Consider the following 18,561-nt stretch of genomic DNA (forward strand, 5'->3'; position numbering starts at 1 on the left):
ATTCCGTAAGTAGACAGAGGTGACAGCAGCAGATGCAGAACTAAAACTCAGACCTCCTGACATCAAAGTGCAGGTTTCTTCCAATTCAATCACACCACTTCCATTTGCCCACTTCCATGCGATGCTGGAAACATGAATTACTGACTTCCTTCACCTAGGTTCCCAAGGTCTGTGATCTCAAGTTGTCTACCTCCTTACTGTCTCTCCGTGAACTTGGGAAATGTGGCTATGATGTTCACACGAAGGCCCTTAAGAAAAAGCTTTCAATCAGAGTTTACATCGAGTGTAACGGTCTTAAGGAAACCAAGGTTTGGTCAGACAGCACTTTCACCCCTCATTTTATGAACTTCCCCAAGAAAGTCATTACTAAATTGCTGGCAATGCCCATATCCACTGATGAATGCTGATATAACATTTGTTCCTACTGCGGTGGTAACTGAAACGGAAGAGATAATTTCTTATTTCTCACATAGGTCCTGCCCTCACAGCACCATGCCCACCCCCCCTGCCCTGAGCTCTCCCAACAACCCAAGATACCACAGAGAGGGAAAGTTTGTAAAAGTAATAATTAAATGAGTCACTGTAAATACTTATGCCATTCATAGAAAATTAAATCTTAACTCCCTCCCCTTCCAGATGTGGGGAGATACATTGCCCATATGCTCCCACCTACGGGGTACAAGGATTAAGAGCAAATATGAAAGCCAGATTCATCACATAAACCATTCCTCAATAAAACCAGTCTAGGTCTAAAACATTTTTTTTCTGTAAGTTACCAGGAAATTTAATCCTTTTAATTTTTTGACCAATGGACCCTATGTAAGTTCCTAACCAATGACTATTCGTATCACTTTCATTGTAGGCTTTAAGGTCTGCCATCAAATACCATCATTTAATCTAAATGGTATCATACCCCAACTCCACATATGGAAGGGGAGTATATCAACCTTATTTTAATTTTCTATATTGAATGTCATAAGATTGACCCACTTCAGCAAAAGTGTGCTCTACAAAGGAGATAATATTTGTCAAATGCTTAGCACCGGGCCTGTCATACAGCAGGAGCTTAATAAATGCTCCCTTTCCTCCCAATGATTCTGCCATGTCTATCTATCTTACACTTCACTGTCTCCAGTCCCTGAATCAAGAAACTTATCAGTTCCTCCCTCAGAGAATGCCTGGCTACCACACACACCTCCATACTTGTCTCTACCAATGTTCTAATGTTCCTCACCTTCAGAACTTTGTTTTAACACTCACTCACCCTCTCCATGAATCCTTTCTAGACTAATTTACTGAGATTTAGTCTCCCACATCATTCCATCTTCCAAAGTATCTAAGGCAGTACTTTATGAGTGGGCATGAATTCAATGCTGACCAACAATGGAAAACCTGCCCTTATAGGGATCAAGACATATAATCTTCCCCAATGTTTACAAATCCATCATTTCTGACTAGAAAGTGTATTAGATTGTCTGTGGGTCAAAATGTCAAAATTCAGATCCTTAAATTAAATGTAAAGTTAAAATACTAAAGTGCCAATTCTGATTATGCAAGGATAATTACATCACCTGACAACATGGGGGGGGGGGCATGTAAAACAAAGGCTGAGCCATAGGCATTGCTACCTAGAGTGCTTCAAAAAGGGTTAAGACTACATTTGGGGAAACCTAGATAGGAGACAAAATGGTAATTTGGATATTTTTCTGTAGTACCTTCAGGTTAGACCATAGGTTACAGCTTTTTAAATACTCCTTCCTCCACCCACTTCTAATACTGGTACCACCCACTCGGACACTCAGGTTGCTGACTGACGGAGCTATACCAAAGGGTAAGAGTTATTCAGTCACAAGGAAATTATCACTGTCCAACGCACAAGACTGACAGAAAAGGGCTTGGAGGTCAGTAGAAGAAGAAAAAAAAGCATACATACATTAGAATATATATGGAAACAAACGCACCCACCAACTGCTCAATTAGAAGGGACATTTTAAAGGCCATGGAATTCATGCCCTCTTAATTCAGGTTAAGATGTACGAAATAAAACCTGGCCTCCTTTTAATGAACCACCTTCTTTTCTCATTACTTCTGCAAATGACTGTCCACCCATCCAGTCAGACCCATCTTCTCACTAAGGCTCACCCAGACCCAGCTCATTGCTGCTATCATGTTTTAGGTTACACTATTCACTCCACCCTTCTCTTCTCCTACTTACACCCTACCCTGTCTTTTAAGTACATTCAAGACAGTTACCAGAGCCAAGGAATAGTTTTGATGACAGCTTTTAGCTACATGAAAACAGGAAAAAAGATGTAAATACAGGAAGCAAAGGACTGAGTACCATAGGATCTCTAAAGAAATACAATGGGGACCCTAAGCCTGGTTCTTTCATTAGTGATTTAAAGAATCAGCTTCTCAAGAACAGGGTTAGCCTCCCAGAAGAGCTTGAATGCAAACCTGCCCGAGCCATGTGTCAAAGTCTCTTCTGGTTCTCTGAAAGCACTAGGGTGCTCAATTTCAATGTGAGGTCACACTTCAAGACCTTAGGAAGCCTTTCCATTCACTTGACCCCCTGTATACAAGAAACTCAGATACAACATAATTCAAGAAATAGCAACGACTAGACAGCTTCCGATACCTGCTGTCATCACTTCCATCTGAGTCATTTCTATTCGAATCTCAGCTGGCTTCAAATAAGTTTACCTACACACATCAAAGCTGCTGCAAGCCTTTGGTCTTCAGGGCAGAGATGGCACTGGAGATGCCACAGAGTTCAGGCTGTAGAGAAAGGCTTTTTTGAGGCAGTGAATCTCACCAAACAGCACAACAGAAAAAGCCACAGGTGTTTAGCACACCCATACAATGCAAACCCTCCACTTTTGCCTTAATGGCTCCTAAAACATCTCTGAAAATCTAAACTCTCAAGACCTCTCTTTAGGATATTATTCTTCTGTCCAAACAACTCACCGATCCCAAGATTCAACAATTCCTCCTGGAGTCATATGAGTAAAGAACTTAAAACCTAGCTGGGGATTCAATGCTTGGATGGGGGCTACTTCCTCCACCAGCCATCCATGCCTACTCCAGGTTCTCTTGGTAAGCCTCTTTGGAGAGGTGATAGACAGGTTTTATTACTTCAATCCTGGAATTCTTCCTTTTTTTGTGTCATGGACACCTTTGGTAGTCTGGTGAGTTTTCAGAATAATGTTCTTAAATGCATAAAATATAATACCAAAAGATCACAAAAAAATTCAATTATATTCAAACAGCTGTCAATTTTTTTTTTAAAGTTAGCAGACATCAGGTTAAGAGCTGCTCAAGAACCCCTTGATTCAACAAACACTGATTAAATGCCCACTGTGTATGAGGCACCAATGATACTGCTGTGGTGTCTCTCACATCCATCCCTCTATCCGTCCATATTTACTGCCACCACTCTCCTGAAGGTCTTGGACTACTGTTGCAGCTACTCTGCCATGCTGCCTTAAGTCTTCTCTCTACAATCCATTTCTTTCACTGCTGCTCAAGTAATCTTGCTAATGCAGTCACTCGGATCATATTATGATTCTTTTCCATAACCTTCATTGGCTCAATTAACCATAAATTAAACAATTCAATAGAATAACAAATTCAATCCAACATTTATTAAGTGGTAAAGATACTGGACTAGGTACTGGGGTTATAATAAGAAACAGTCCCTGCTGTAAGGAACTTACAATAGAACAGATCTGGACACAATATGGAGTTTGTTAGGCAGAAAGGAAAAAGTTCAGAAAAAGCTAATTAGTGTTGTCATGACCAATATCTGGATGTTGACAAGCAGAGATAACTTAGGTTGGAGCTCTGGGGACAGGTCTGGGCTGGAGAGTCAGACTTAGAAGTCATTTGCATAAGAGTGATAATGGAAGCCATTAGGAGTATTGTCTGCTCATCAGAGCAGACAATATAGAGGAAAAGAGGCCAAAAAGAGAGTCTGGGAGGGTGGGGGGTGGAGGGCAGTGTCACTGCATGTTTAAGGAAGAGAGGAAATTAAGGAGCAAGAATAGAAGGTCATGGAAGTCAAAGGAGATTATGAGAGAGAGATTGAGAGGGAGAGAGATTGAGAGGGAGGGAGAGGGAGAGGGGGAGGGAGAGGGGGAGAGGGAGAGGTGGTTAACATGCCAAATGCTGCAAGTGATCAAAGAAGGCTAAAACTGTATTAGATGATGAGGAAACCATTAATAGCATCTTTGGAGAGAAGAGTGTCTGATATCTACTTTGCAGAAAGTCAGATAACACTGCAAAGGGATAGAGTGGTAAAAAGTGTAGACAAAGAGCACAGACAACTCATCCTAGAATTTTGGCAGTGAAGGGGAGAAAAAGGATAGCATGATAGCTTAAAGAGCCAAAGGGTGGAGGAAAGGATGTTTTTTTAAGGATAAGGGAGACCTGAGCATATATACAGACACAGAAAAAACAAGCAGCAAAAAAAAAAAAATTTTAAAAAGCTTATTTTATAAATAGGGAAACTGAGGCAAAGAAAGGTTAAATTCTTTGTCCAAGGTCACACAGATAGTAAGCCTCTGAGATTGTATTTAAGTCTTCTGATTGCTCAGAATCAATTATTCTTTCTACTGTCCCCCTAGGGCTGATCAGGGGCCAGATCAAAGATCTTAGTGAGGGGAAAAGGAGAGATTCCCTAATGTCTTTAAATTTTGGTAAATTCTAGAAAGAGCACTAGTTTTACAATCAAAGGAAATGGACTCAAAGCATGCCTCTGATACTACCTGTACGACCTTGGGCAAAGCACCTTATCTCTCTCGTCCTGTTTTCTCATCTGTAAAACTAGTTGGCTTCTGAGGGCCCTACCTTCTCTTTCTACGAGATCCTATGATGCCTGAGTCTTACAAGTCTAATGCTTTGGCCATGCCATTGTGTCTTCCAAATGAAAGAAAAAAAACAACACTATTTCTAATATCTTCAAGAACAGACACTGTCAAAATCATCTCATTTTTATTTAAGCTTAATTCTTCCTGCTACAAAATTTATAACTCATCAGTTTTTAAAATGACAGCACTGAAGCCAGTATCTCACCAAATCTGGTATACACCCAAGTTTGCATAGGGGCATGTTATCTATGGATGCCAGAAAGTATATAGTATGGACATTTACATTCTAATGGCTATTTTAGCACTGCATAGGGAATAAGGATACTTTTTTAAAAAAATTATGTCAAAAGTAAATAACTCAGCTTCCTGCAGGTGCTCTGGTAAAAGACAAAGAATGAAAAATGAAACATACTCTGAAAAATTTACATTAGAAAGACATATGGGGTGGGGGGGTGGGGGAGTAATAACCCTTTACTGGCAGATAGCCAATATTATTTCTTCTGTACCAACAAACAACAGATGATACTCCACATGTACAACAGTGGGGTTTTGACTCAAAAAAGCACCTACTTTGCTAAAAAGGAACAACTATTCCCCAAACCAGGGACAAGATACGGGTCCTGACCAAAACAGCACTGTGCTCACACCTGTTCACTCTACAACAAGACAAATACCATTTAGTACATTCAAAATAAGGAATATCAGTGCTATCTAACTCCATAGCACAGGCTCTCGGAATCAGTCTTGAAATTAAAATGTCACCTTTCAAGTGATCTGTTAATTATCCTAATGGGTCGGTGTCATCACATCATTTCTTCGCTGGAAAAAAAATATCAGTGCTTCCCCACTGCTTATTAAAGTATAAATTCCCAATCCTGGCATTCAAGGCTCTCCACAATCTGGCACTCAGCTGTCTTCTCAGCCTTGTCTTAACACTGAGTCCCTTTACATCGTCTACATTTTAGCCACTTCCTGGCTCTGCTCTATTTCTGTATCTTTAATTAATGCTGTTCCCCATGACTACAATGAACTCTACAGGACTTTACTCTGTCTGGGGTTGTTCAGCCTTTCCTCCAAAGCCACGTTAATTTGCCACCTCTTTCACGAAACCTTCTCCCTCATCCCTCAGGCAAAAGATTCCCTCTACAGTCTCTGAATGACTCAAATTTGACAAATATTTATTCACTGCAGAAGTTCTGCTCTCCAAGGAACAATTCCCTAGGCAAGCAATTCTAGGGGGACCTGGGAAGTGCTTTTTTGATAAACAATAAAAAAAGTTTTCAAATTCAAAGTCAAAAATGAAAATAAGACCTAGGTTGCTTCTTCTCCAGCCCAGGCTGGGCCCAGAACTAGCCCTACATGATTTTATGTCAGAGAAACACCCAAATGTATGCCCTAAGTATAACTGAAAACTAGTAAGACAGTTCTACAGGAATACCTTTGTCTCATTCTATTTCCTTGGGGCAGCTAGGTAGCAAAGTGAATAGAGGCCTGGAGACAGACTCATCTTCAGTGAGTTGAAATCCAGCCTCAGACACTTACTAGCTGTGTGTTCCTGGGCAAGTCACTTTACCCAATTTGCCTCAGTTCCTCATCTATAAAATGAGCTGAAGAAAGAAATGGGAAACCTCTCCAGGATCTCTGCAAAGAAAACTCCAAATGGAGTTACAAAGAGTTGGACACAACTGAAAAACAACTAAACAACATGTTCTTCCTGGACATCCTAGTTAGAAAAGGAAAATTTCCTTGATATTGGAAATAAAGTAAGAAAAATTCTGGTTTATTTGAATTCCAAATCTAGATTTTCAGAATGGCTTACCTTTAACTAGGTTGCAAAAATTCACTCTCATGTTCTATGAAGGTATCACACCTAAAAAGGAATAAGCTAGAAGAATAATTTCTTTTTTTACTAGCCAAGGTATGCAGAACAAACATTCCTACTGAAATCAGAAGATCTTAGGTACCCTAAGTAACAGTCAGACCAGAAGATATACAGCAGAAGGGGAAAAACGTTGAACTGGGATTCAGGGAAACTCTAACTATGACCCTAGACAAGTCTTTTTAGCTCTCCAGAACTGTTTTCTCAACTGTAAAATGAGTTCATGGGGTCCATGAACTTGTGTATGTGTATGTGTATGTGTGTGTGTGTGTGTGTGTGTGTGTGTGTGTGTGTATGTGTGTGTGCACATATACATATATACTGATAACTATATTTCAAGAATTCATTTCCTTTGTAAAATCCTATATATATTGTATTTTATGCATTGAAAAACAATATCCCAAGAAAGAATCCACAGCCTGCACCAGATTGCCAGAGGGCCCTATGATATTAAAAAAAAAAAGGTTAAAAATCCCTGGCCAAGATGATTTCCAAGTCCCTTCCAATTTTATAATACCATTTTTCCATATAACTTTATGTATGTGGTTTACCTCCCTCCTCAATATATTGCTAAAGAAATGTTGGGTAGCCCTGGAATGGAAATGATGTGCAAAACTAGCTGAGGGGGCTTCCTTATTAAGTCATAGCTTGCTTTAGTCAGTTCGCTAAAATAAACTGATGTTCTCCAATTTTCTCACTCTTACCTATCTACAACTCTAGGTAAGATTATAAGATTATGGTTTTAGAGACAGAAGGGACTACAGGAGTCATCAAATCCAGTCCTCTCATTTTTATCCCTAAGGAAGCTAAGTTAAGTGACTAGTCTATGTAATGCTGCCTGAAGATAGATCCATCTGGAAAAGCAATACTTAACAGTATCCTTTCTTTTTATAATACTGAGCCTGATTCTACTCACAACATATGGTTAACTAGCCCTATATTCAAAGAGGTTAACAAATCCTTCAAAAAGGCAATCAAAGAGGCAATGCCCAAACCTTGAACCCAAGGCACAGCGATGAGGTTCCAAACTACCCTATATGTCCAGGTTCATTTTGGCCTCAGGCTGTTGAGAAGGATGATAGTCCTGGTCAACTCTCTTAAGGGAAGCTGATGATGGAAACTATTAAGAAGCATTTCTATCCTCTTTAAGGTTATAAACCCCTGAAAGGTGGGGCACTAGTGATATATCCTCTAGTATTCCCTGCAGCAACCTAGCAATTCTGGGCACAGAATAAGGATTCAATCAATGCATATCAATTAATAGGAAAATTTTTTAGGACTCCAGGGATATTCAGATATCCCCTATCCCGAGGGTATCCCCAAGCCTATCCCTCCTTACTGCCCTGGCATATCACAGTATTGGTACTTGACACTCAGAGTTAAAGACAGGCTTAGGAATTGTTTCAATAAATAGAAAAGTGTCATTTCAGTATACAATGGGGCAAGAATAAAGTGAAACTGGACAGCCCATCATTCGATATAACATGTGTTGATAAATTCCCAATTTTAAAACAAGCAAAATATCAACAAAAGCAAGAAAGAACTGTGGTTGAGACTCCTTAGTTCTCCAGTTGCTAGAGCCTCCCTGCATATTACTTAACTTATACCTATTAAATTCCATCCAAATAGATTGGTTAATCTCTTAAGGCAGAACTGTGACAGTCCTAGTTCAGGCCCTCATGATCTCTTGGCTGAACCTAGCTGCCTCATCTTTGCATCCTCAGCAACAAGGTACTATTGATCACATTATAAGCCCTCAAATATCTGTTGAACAAATGGTGTTTAATGCTGTTAGATGGGCTATGATTCCTTGGTTGGCCCACGCTCATCAGAATTGTGAAGATGCAGGGTTGTACTAAACCAAAGGAATCTAAGGACACTCAATTCAATATTTTAAAAGAGATATTTATAAAGTGCCTACTGTGGGCAAGATGGTTCCAGTTCTCTCTCTTTCCATCTCTGATCCATCTATCCTCCTGGCCACCTGACCAGGATGGTTGGCAATCTGTGTACTGCACTTGCTTTAAGGAAGGACATCAGATACCCAAGAAAAGTCTATCCTCTCACCTTGCTCTCTATACTACTCATCTCCATCAAGGTTCAGGAAGAGCTTTCCAAACCTACAAGAACAGGGAGCTCTAGCCCCACACCCCATGGTCTTGAAAAAGGCAGTCCAGACATCATATGCCTATTGAGTCTGAGCACATCTTTTAACTCACCTTTGCTCCTGGATCACGGCCTTTGCACCTAAGCCAGGACATTGGTTTATAGTATCAATGATCTGGTTCAATGAGATTAACAAAGAAGTAGAGTCAGAGTACTCTAAGGAACTCTACCACAATAGTCTTGAGGTAGAGGCAAGATGGCAAAGTAGAGGGGACATTCCAACCAAACTCTCTCAGCTTTGGAGGGGATTTCCTCTCCAAATGGCCCACATTAAGGTGAGACATTTTTCCAGCCCAAGAAACTCAGGTGGTCAGAAGTAGAGGCCTTTGATGCCGGAGCTGGGGCTGAAGTACAGTGAGGTGGAGATACCAGAAGTGGACCTTGGAAGGGTGGCGACGGTAAGTAAGTGGAATGGTATACTGATCAGATTACAAAGGACCCCTGCGCTGGCACTGGGTACAGGACTGGGCGCTATATGGCAGCTCCAGAGCCAATGGAACTCATAGTCTACCATACAACTTCTTTTAAGGTTAACTTGTTGGAGCCCTGACTTCCCTACTTCTAAAAATAAAACTAACTGTCCTATGCTGTACCAGAACACAAAATCATTAGGGAACCCTTGGTAAATACTGGGTATTTTCTAAATGCTTAATAACAATAGTGCTCACGCAAGATGTGAACTTAAGTGCAAGTCCAATGCTCTGTCTCAGGCCTGCACAACCTGCAGCCTGCCGCTTACGGCCCACAGATGTCTACGTACAAAAGATGTTTTCCTCTACATTTTTCACAGGCTGCCAAAATTTCTTTGGCATACCAGCTGTAAATCACCTCAGGCTGCAGGTTGTGCAGGCCTGCTCTATTTACTAGGTAACTTAGCTAACATTTCACATCTTAAGTCCCTGACAAAACAAAAAACAACTATGTGGGACATGGGAAAAAGTGTGCAGCTTAGAGCCAGGAAGAGCTGAATTCAAATTCAGTCTCAGACACTTACTAGCTGTGTGACCCTGGACAAGTCATTTGACCCCATTTGCCTCAGTTTCCTCATCTGTCAAATGAGCTGGAGAAAGAAATGGGCAACCACTCCTGTATCTTTGCCACGAAAACCCCAAGGGGGGTCACAAAGAGTCAGATAGGACTGAAAACAACTGAATATTCAGAGAACTAAAGATTCATTTATTTCTCTATATTCAGATTAACTTTAGGATAACCTTCATGCTTACAGAAACTCTGATGCAGTACCTAAAGAAAATGGGAGAATTTACAGGTAAAAGCTATTTAACTCCTGCCACATGTAAATTTCAATGAAAACACGCTAAAGCAGCATACTCTCAGAATAAGCTCTCCTGGTCCCCCACCCTCCAGCCACCCCACCCTAAAGTAAGAAAAACACATACCTTTAAAATAAAAATGGTTTTGTGGCTATTTTCTGTAAGTTAGATGGTCAATGGTAATTCACAGAAATAGATTTTACTCCGGAACAACAGCTCAAACCGTCCATCAGCTTAAACTTGAAAATGTTTTTGGAATTAGTGTACATCAACAGGCAGACACACCCTGTTTACCCTGATACTCTTGAAGTACACTAACAGCTTCTGCCCCAGCCTCTTCTGGGGCTGAGCCCCAGGGAAAAAAAAGTTTCAACTGACGTTTAATTGCCTTTTTCCTAAATGCCAACCATGGAAAATTGAGTCTAAGTGGGAAAGCTCAGGAAAGGAAGTGCCAAAGTTTTTCTGAGCACTAGACATAGGAGCTGGCTTTGGAAGAGACAATGAAAATGGTTTTTTAAGTGTGCTTTACATTCAGAGGTAAATGCTGAGGGCCATGTTCTCTCCCTTGACAATGAGTCAATGGGAACAGGGTTGCCACACCAGGAAAATACCATGAGCCTGACTTCATTTTGGTACCAAAAACATCAATGAACATACATAAAGATGAACAATAGGAAGAACTAATCGCTAATGATTTCACAGTCAGAAGACAGAAATCTGTGGCACTCAGTGGTGTAACATTAACTTTGATTTCCACATTTAGTGCTACAGAAATGTTAGGTGTTCACTATTGTTACAGATAATGAAGTTAAGGCTTTAAAACATGCTGTCCACGTAGGCACGGACATACAGGACAAGGCTGCGCTGGTCTTACCTCGAGCATAGGCCTGGCACTATCATGGATAGAGAGGATATGTGTAACCTTGTTCTTGCTTAGCTGCTCAGCATCTCTTGCATCTGTAGCCAAAAAGAAAAGCAAAAAAAGAGGATAAAGCACATTTATAACTTCTGACAACTTGCTTTAAAGCTCAAGACAGGATAAAAGAAATACTCATATGAATTTGGCTCTCCTGAAACTTCATAAACTGAAATACTCAAAATGTATGTGGTTCTAAAAAAGAGAAGTAACTTAAAAACCAATATATGGTTTTACATTTTTTTTTTTTTACAAGCTTTCATGGATGAAACTGATTAAATGCTTGTCTTTAGGAAAAGAGGCAAAGTCCTCAGATAGCATTTGTAAATTAGAGGCTGTGCTGAAATATGACCAAATGACAATTCAGATGTTTCAAAAGTTAAAACCAGGTAGTTATCTTTTAATGAGACGAACCTTAGTTAAAACTAACAACAAAGCAGCACCTCGTGGAAGGGACAGAAACCTGTCAAGCAAATAGTTCTCTGGGAATGAGCAAACAAGTCCACACGAGGATGTGGTTTCTTCTATATTCTATACTTCTACAGTCACATTAGAACCGTGGTAGAAATAGAAACTCTCCAGTTTGAGAATCCCAAAAGAATCACTGTGAAATTACTTATTGGCTATTGAATAATTTGCATCCTGGATCAGCAAGGTGCCAGGACCTCATTCCCCTTGAATCCCAGTAGCCTATAGAAGAGAAATAAGAGAACCTTGTATTCATGGAAATCAGGGCTGCTCAAGTACAAGAGGAACTGGAACCTTCTGTGGAGACCCAGAACAAATGTGCACCCTACAAAAAGGAGGCGTTGACACCATGCTCCTCTCCCACCTTGGATGGGACGTATCACTTAAAGATGAGAAAAATGATTATTAATAACCAATGACTAGGAAGATCCAGAGTTCCTCCTTTCTCTACAGCCCTGATTTTAAAAGTCCAGTCTCTTGAAGGACATTGCTGATAATGAGACTGGACCTTCTTGTTCAAGACCCCAACCTGGTGAAGGACCATTGTGTTCTATTCAGGCTTGGGAAGGAGGAGTAAATTCTTTGAATAGATTGCCTAAGGCTGCAGGTGGTCTGGGTATAGTAGGTCCAAAGGCAATATAGTGTCTGTCACTCTCAGCTCCTCATTTTGATGAAGCATGCCTCCCACTGTGTTATTCAGTCAAGAGTTGACTGCCACCCCTCAGGTACACTTACTCTTTGAAGGGCATATAAACAGGGTATATAAAATCACCAGGACTGGTGATGGCCACAGGACCATCCTTTCATTAATAATGTGCTGGCCCTACTAATAAAATGATCAAATTACCCAGGAAGTAAATCTCTTGAACCATTTTAATCATCACAAAGACCAAATCAGCGTCATAGATTTTGGCACAATATGGTAAAAGGCAAAAATTATTTTAAAGGGTTAAAATTCTAATGCTGATTTACTTTATAACTGTCTCCACAGACGACATCTTTTTTTAAATCCAGATGCAACCTGCTGCTAGTATTGCCATCCTGTTGACCTCTCTCCTTAATCATTAGTAATTGTAAGTTGGCATCTCAGAGTAAGGACAATTGGGCATTCATCCAACACTAAAATCATATGGATCTAATTGGGGTTTCCCACACACACACATCATCGGAAGGCTGGCCATTAAATACAATGTGATGTTTCAGACAAGCAACCACAACAGACGCTGTCCTCCTTTTCTAAGAGCTTATCCTACTGAATGGGTGTGATACCAACAAAGATGAGCATGTAGGATGGGATGTAAACAAAGACAAGGACAAAGGTAGAGTAAACATCTCTAAAGTCACACCATTACCAGCTGCATGACCAAGAGCAAGTAATTTAATTTCTTGCCTCAGTCTTCTGACCTGAGAAAGGAGGGCACTGGACTAGCTTACAGAGATTGGGCTAGGGTTCATGAAAATTTTTATTAACTATAATTCCACATAATTGGTTTCCCCTGTAATCCCTGTGTATTTGTTATATACTTCAAACTATATTTTTAGAAGAGGTCCACAGGTTTCACCATGTTGCCAACACAAAAGGTTAAAAAGCTCTGGTCTAGAGGATCCCGAAGATCCCTTTCAACTCTAGATTTTATGAGGCTGTGTACAGATTCCTTTAATTTTGCCTTATATTTTGAGCTTTAATAGATTTGTAGATTTCAAATTCACTTTTAAAATACATGAAATAAAAAGTGCTTTTGGATTTAAAAAAAAATTCTATTTTGTATCCTGTTGACTACCTATACTAACCTATTTATGTATATGTCAATGTAACTCAGCCTAAATATAACATAAATAAAAATAAACTAGTAATACGCATTTCTATGGGGAACCGAGATAGATCAATGGATACAGAACTGTGCCTGGAGTCAGGAAGACCTGAGTTCCTTCTAGCTGTGTAACCCTGGGTAGGTCACTTAACCTTTTTGCCTTAATCTAGTGGAGAAGGAAATGGCATATTACTCCAGTTATCTCTGCCAAGAAAACTCCATGGACAGTATGATTCATGCGGTCATAAAGAGGCAGACACAACCAAAAAACAACACATTCCTAGATAATTTTTAAATTTGCCAAGTACTTTCCTTGCCACCAGTGAAGTAAACAGCTCAAATATAATCACAATGTGTCACACACAAGCATACAACTAGTAAGAGTCTGAGATAGGGTTAAAAGCCAGGACTTCTAACTCCAAATCAAAGACCTATTCATCCACATCCTTAACTCTTTCCACATCGTTTTATAAAATGTGCTATACCCTTACCCTTCTCTGCTCACATCCTAGCTGCATTGATACTGCTGAGCTGATGACTGAAGCACCATGCCTACTTCATTTCCCTAAGCAACAGCACCAGACATGTAGCCTGAAGAGAAAGCTCAAGGGGCCTATGAAAGCTATCTTCAAGTACTCAAAAAGCTGTCATATTAAAGAGGGATTAGACTTATTTTGCTTGGCCCCAGAAAACCCAACTAGGAGTAGTTGCAAAGGAACTAGGAAGTTTGCAAAGAGAAAATTTAGGATAGATAGCAGGAAAAACTCCTTAACAACTGAAAGTAGCCAAAAATGGGAATGGGTTCCCTGGATCAAGGTTAGGAGTGTAGTAGGTTCCCACTCCCATGGGGGATCTTCAGACAGAGGCCAGATGTCTGCTTGTCAGGTGTATTGTACAGTAGCTTCACCTAGCTGGTTGCTGAAGTTCCTGCCAACTCTGAAAATTCTGTGATTAGTAAATATTTTTTTCTCATGACAGTAAACCTCATATACTTCCAGTTCCTGTTAGCTCAGTTAAGGCAACAAATCTTGGCTCTAGAAGTACTCTTATTCAAAAGCTATGAGTTTAAACACTTTTTATAGGTCTTGAAACACCCAGAGACTACAAGTTATCAAACACTTTTTATAGGTCTTGAAACACCCAGAGACTACAAGTTATCAGCATATGCTGAAATTATGCATGAAGTCTCAAGCAGGTTCCTCCCTCAGCATAAAAACAGCAGTGAGATCACCTGGACAAATTTGTAGAGTAATGCACCAGGTGACTGGCGTCTTAGAAATCAAGGCATTCCTCTCTGCTACCAATTTTCTTTTAAAAAAATTTTTATTTTCATTTTTAACTTATGGAATAAGGCAAGCATTTCCATAATTCCAAGTTTTAATACCATTCCTAAGTCAGAAAACTGAATTTACCAACATAGTCATAGTTTCAACATGTAACATCATGATAGGCTGCCCACACAACTGTTTTTAGCATACCCTCCTTTTCCAATATGAGGGAGAACAAAATGTCCTCTCTGTAAAACAGAATTTAACAAAGATTTATTAAGCACCCAGTAAGTCCCAGGTAGCTAGAAGGGGAAGTGGGTAGAGCATCAGGACTGAAGTCAGGTTCAAATCTGCCTCAGAAACTTAACCAGCTGTGTGACCCTGGGCAAGTCACTTAACCCTTTGGCCTCAGTTTTCTCATCTGTAAAATGACCTGGAGAAAGAGATAGTGAACCACTCCAGTATCTCTGCCAAGAAAACCCCCAAATGAGGTCACAAAGAGTTGGACATAACTGGAAATGACTGAACAAGTTCCAGGCAGAGTAGTAAGTGTAGGGGATTCAAAAACAAACAAGCCCATCTCTGCCTTCACAGAGTTCCTATTTTCTGGAGAATTTTCTGTTTACTGGAGAAATATAAAATGTGTGAAGATGAAACAATATGTGTGTGTGTACATATATACATATAGTGGAAAAGTCCCCTGGTTCTGGAGTTAGAAGATCAGAATTCAAATCTCATTTTTTATGTTTATTGCTTCTCTGGCTTTGGGCAAGTCATCCAAGCTCCCCAGGCCCCATCTGTAAAATCAAGGGGTTGGAGTAGAGGGCTTCTGAAGTCACTTCTAACTCTAAATCTAAAATCCTATGATCCTGTAACTGCTTCCTCAGACAATCAGATGACATTCAATTTGGTGCATATCAAGTTCTGAAAAAATGCTAAGTCAGGGCTAAGTAAAGAGCTGACCTTTCTCATTCCCATTCCCTGCCTCACTGCTTGTCTTTGAAAAAATTCACAATGTGTAAGCAAAGCTAGCTACTGGATTATTATTTTATCTACTCTAATTAGATTGTATGTATTAGACTAACACATTGTCATCTTCTGGAGACTCCCAATCATGCTTTAAAGAAAAAATACCATCTCTATGCACTTAGCACATTTTAACTTTTATCAGAGTTCATGACTCTAGACTATAGACTTGGATACTGGTGGTCTCTCTTAGGGACAAATCTGTCCCATATGTCATTAGCTCCTTTTCTCTGCTCCCTTGGGGCTGAACAAAGCTACTTATATGTTACTCCTGGGCTATCAAGCTATTTCAATGACAAACAGTTCCCTTAAATCGTAGAGAACTGCAAAGTTCCTCAGATCTGCTCTCTGGGCAATACAGACAAGCCCAGCCCGCAGTTCACACAGCAGTATTCTGCTTCTTCAATGAGCTCTCAAGAGTTACAGGGTTCTCATCCAATCCAAAAAGCTCCTAGATCAGCAGCAGGCCTTGCCTATCTCCAGTCAGTTCTCAACTTTACATGGCAATAAATGCAGTCAAGGCAAACCAACCCCTCACACAGCAAGATTCTGCTTTCTCCAATAAGTTCTCAGCAACCATACAGTTCCTCTCCAAACAAAACAGCTCCAAGAGAAACCTGAGAGTTTGCTAGGCTTAAGCCTGAAGCAGCTACTCTTCTCTTCTGATCCATTCCCCAGCCCCTCCAGATACCAAGGGGTGGCTCTGCTTCAGTCTTTCGTCAGCTTTCTCTTTGGGCAGCAGCAACCATGTCTTCTCATTTTCCCAATCTCTAGTGTCTTATTTTCTCTTGCAACTAAAACACAAACTCTAAGTACAAAAATGTACTTACAGTTTTCTCAGTCCCCAAAGAGTTCTTCTGATTTATAGTTTCTGAAATAGATCCTTCATAAGCCTGAAAACAATCCTATGAAAATGAGGTGATAGACAACAATGCCTCGCAGCTGTTCTCCCTTCAATACTTGTGACTTTAAGGGACATGCTTTCACTCAAGTCTTCTCGGTCTCTCTTCAAGCACTCAGATATGAGGGGTTGCGTCTCAAGTTGCTTTGATTAATATTTCTCACATAATTTTTTTTAATTAACTAGTTCTATCTTCTATCATCACTTGTCACTGTCTTATCCATTCTAAGCATGCATCCTATCCTTTTTCATTCTTTCTTACCCCAAACCACGAGCTTTTTAAAAAAATCTTTTGTTAACCTTAGTTTTTCTTAACTAGCTTAGTCTGAATGTTAGCACTCCTGATACTATTCTTATATAATAAGTATACCAGATTTGTCAGTCATTTTCCATTACCTGACCCTGCAAGTAGCCTCTGTTTTTTTAAGCTCTAAGCTGATTTATGAGTTGCCTATGCATCCACACCAATTTCTTTAGAGAGCTTTTCTTTTTCCTTCTTAATCTTCTCCCAAAATCTCTCTCATGCTCTCTGCTCTAATTCCTGAATTCCTCACACAAACATTTTCTTAATATACAATGCTTCTTTCTCTCCTTTCTTTTATATATCCTATTTATTTTAAGCTAGCACAATATCAATCAGTCAATATTTATTAAGAGTCTACTGTGTGCCAAGACACTCTCTATAAATATGGTCAGGAAGGCTGGTTTTTAAAAAATAACATTCACAATCTCAGTGGCCCAGACATCAAAGCACTACTTATGGGTCATAGAGAAAGTGAACTTCATATCTTAATTTGAGTCAATAAATATGAGCTCATCTATGTCACCAAGATCAGGTAGGAAAAACAACATGTCTGGAGAATAACAATGAAAAAATACACCTCATTCTAAAGAAACAGATTGGTTAGGGAAAGAGCTAGAGGAACACTGAATACTGAAATAATTATTTGGTGAATTGAATATAAAAAGGAAAATCAGCAGAATTGGGCAATGGATCAGATGTGGAGGGACAGAGGAAGGGAAGAGTAAAAGATACCTCTAAGATTACTGTAAAAGAGGAAGAAGCAACAACCAACAACCTGCATGGAAATCCAAAACTTGAAGTGAAAAGCACAGTGGAAAACATTTGGGTAAAGATCAAAGGGGGAAAAAAGAATGGTACGTGGTAAGAGAATTCAACTCAACAAAACATTTATAAAACATCTTCCACATTCATCTTTGGCTCTAGAGTACTACAGACTAGGGGAAATAGCTGATGTACTCTGGAGAGAGACTGAAAGACTGGAACAGACACAGATATAGGGGGCAGGGAAGGGAAGAAGCATTTCTATGGTGCCTACAATATGCCAGACAATGTGTTAAGCAATTTACAAATAGTATTTTGTTTTACACCTTACCTTTCAAGGGTACTTATCAAATACCATTGTGTATGTAGTCATGTGGGTTTTTTCCCTCTTTTAGACCTTAAGTTTTATGAGACAAGGGTCTTATTACCACCACCACCATCCCACTGCCCCTTGCCCAGGACCAGACGCACTCAACAGGCACCTAATAAATATCTGTTGAAGTGACTGAACGTACAGTCGACAGGATCTGGCAAATGGTTGGATGAGGAGGGTTAGAGAAAGGTAAAAAATAAAAAACAACTGAGGTTATTTGTACAAAAGAAAGAAGAAAGGACAGGTAACAAGATGAATGACAAAGAATGGCAAGGAGAGTGTCAAGAATCCTAATGACTAACATGAGTAAAGAATTATGATAAATGCTAAAATCCACAAAAGGCTTTCATTAAAGCTGGGTTGGAACCAAGAAGAAAATCAGCGAAGGGAAAGAAGAACTCTTTTGGAGTGGCTAAGGAAATAATGGACAATGAGGAGAAAAGAACTTAGCTCCTTTGTGGTTTCTCTCTTCCCTACCAAGAAGAATGATCTTTGGCCTGCCCATGATAGGGGGAAAATTAGGTAATGGAGTAGAGGAAACTTTAAAA

The 18,561-nt window shown here is 39.8% G+C and overlaps 1 protein-coding gene across 9 annotated transcripts in view; it reads right to left on the reverse strand.

The window, feature by feature from the left end:
• The window catches only part of DUSP22 (dual specificity phosphatase 22), a 75,243-nt gene that overhangs the window by 35,244 nt on the left and 21,438 nt on the right, over positions 1–18,561 (reverse strand). For 8 of the 9 annotated variants that reach the window (XM_072603669.1, XM_072603671.1, XM_072603666.1 and 5 more), the window contains one exon: positions 11,059–11,141. In XM_072603669.1, the coding sequence (XP_072459770.1) occupies positions 11,059–11,084 (26 nt within the window). In that variant the 5' untranslated portion in view covers positions 11,085–11,141. Of the gene's footprint in view, positions 1–6,687; positions 7,146–11,058; positions 11,142–18,561 lie in introns of those variants that run through there. The other variant, XM_072603674.1, reaches the window with a different exon arrangement.

The sequence above is a fragment of the Notamacropus eugenii genome, chromosome 4 (genome assembly GCF_028372415.1).
Source record: "Notamacropus eugenii isolate mMacEug1 chromosome 4, mMacEug1.pri_v2, whole genome shotgun sequence".
Taxonomy (NCBI): domain Eukaryota; kingdom Metazoa; phylum Chordata; class Mammalia; order Diprotodontia; family Macropodidae; genus Notamacropus; species Notamacropus eugenii.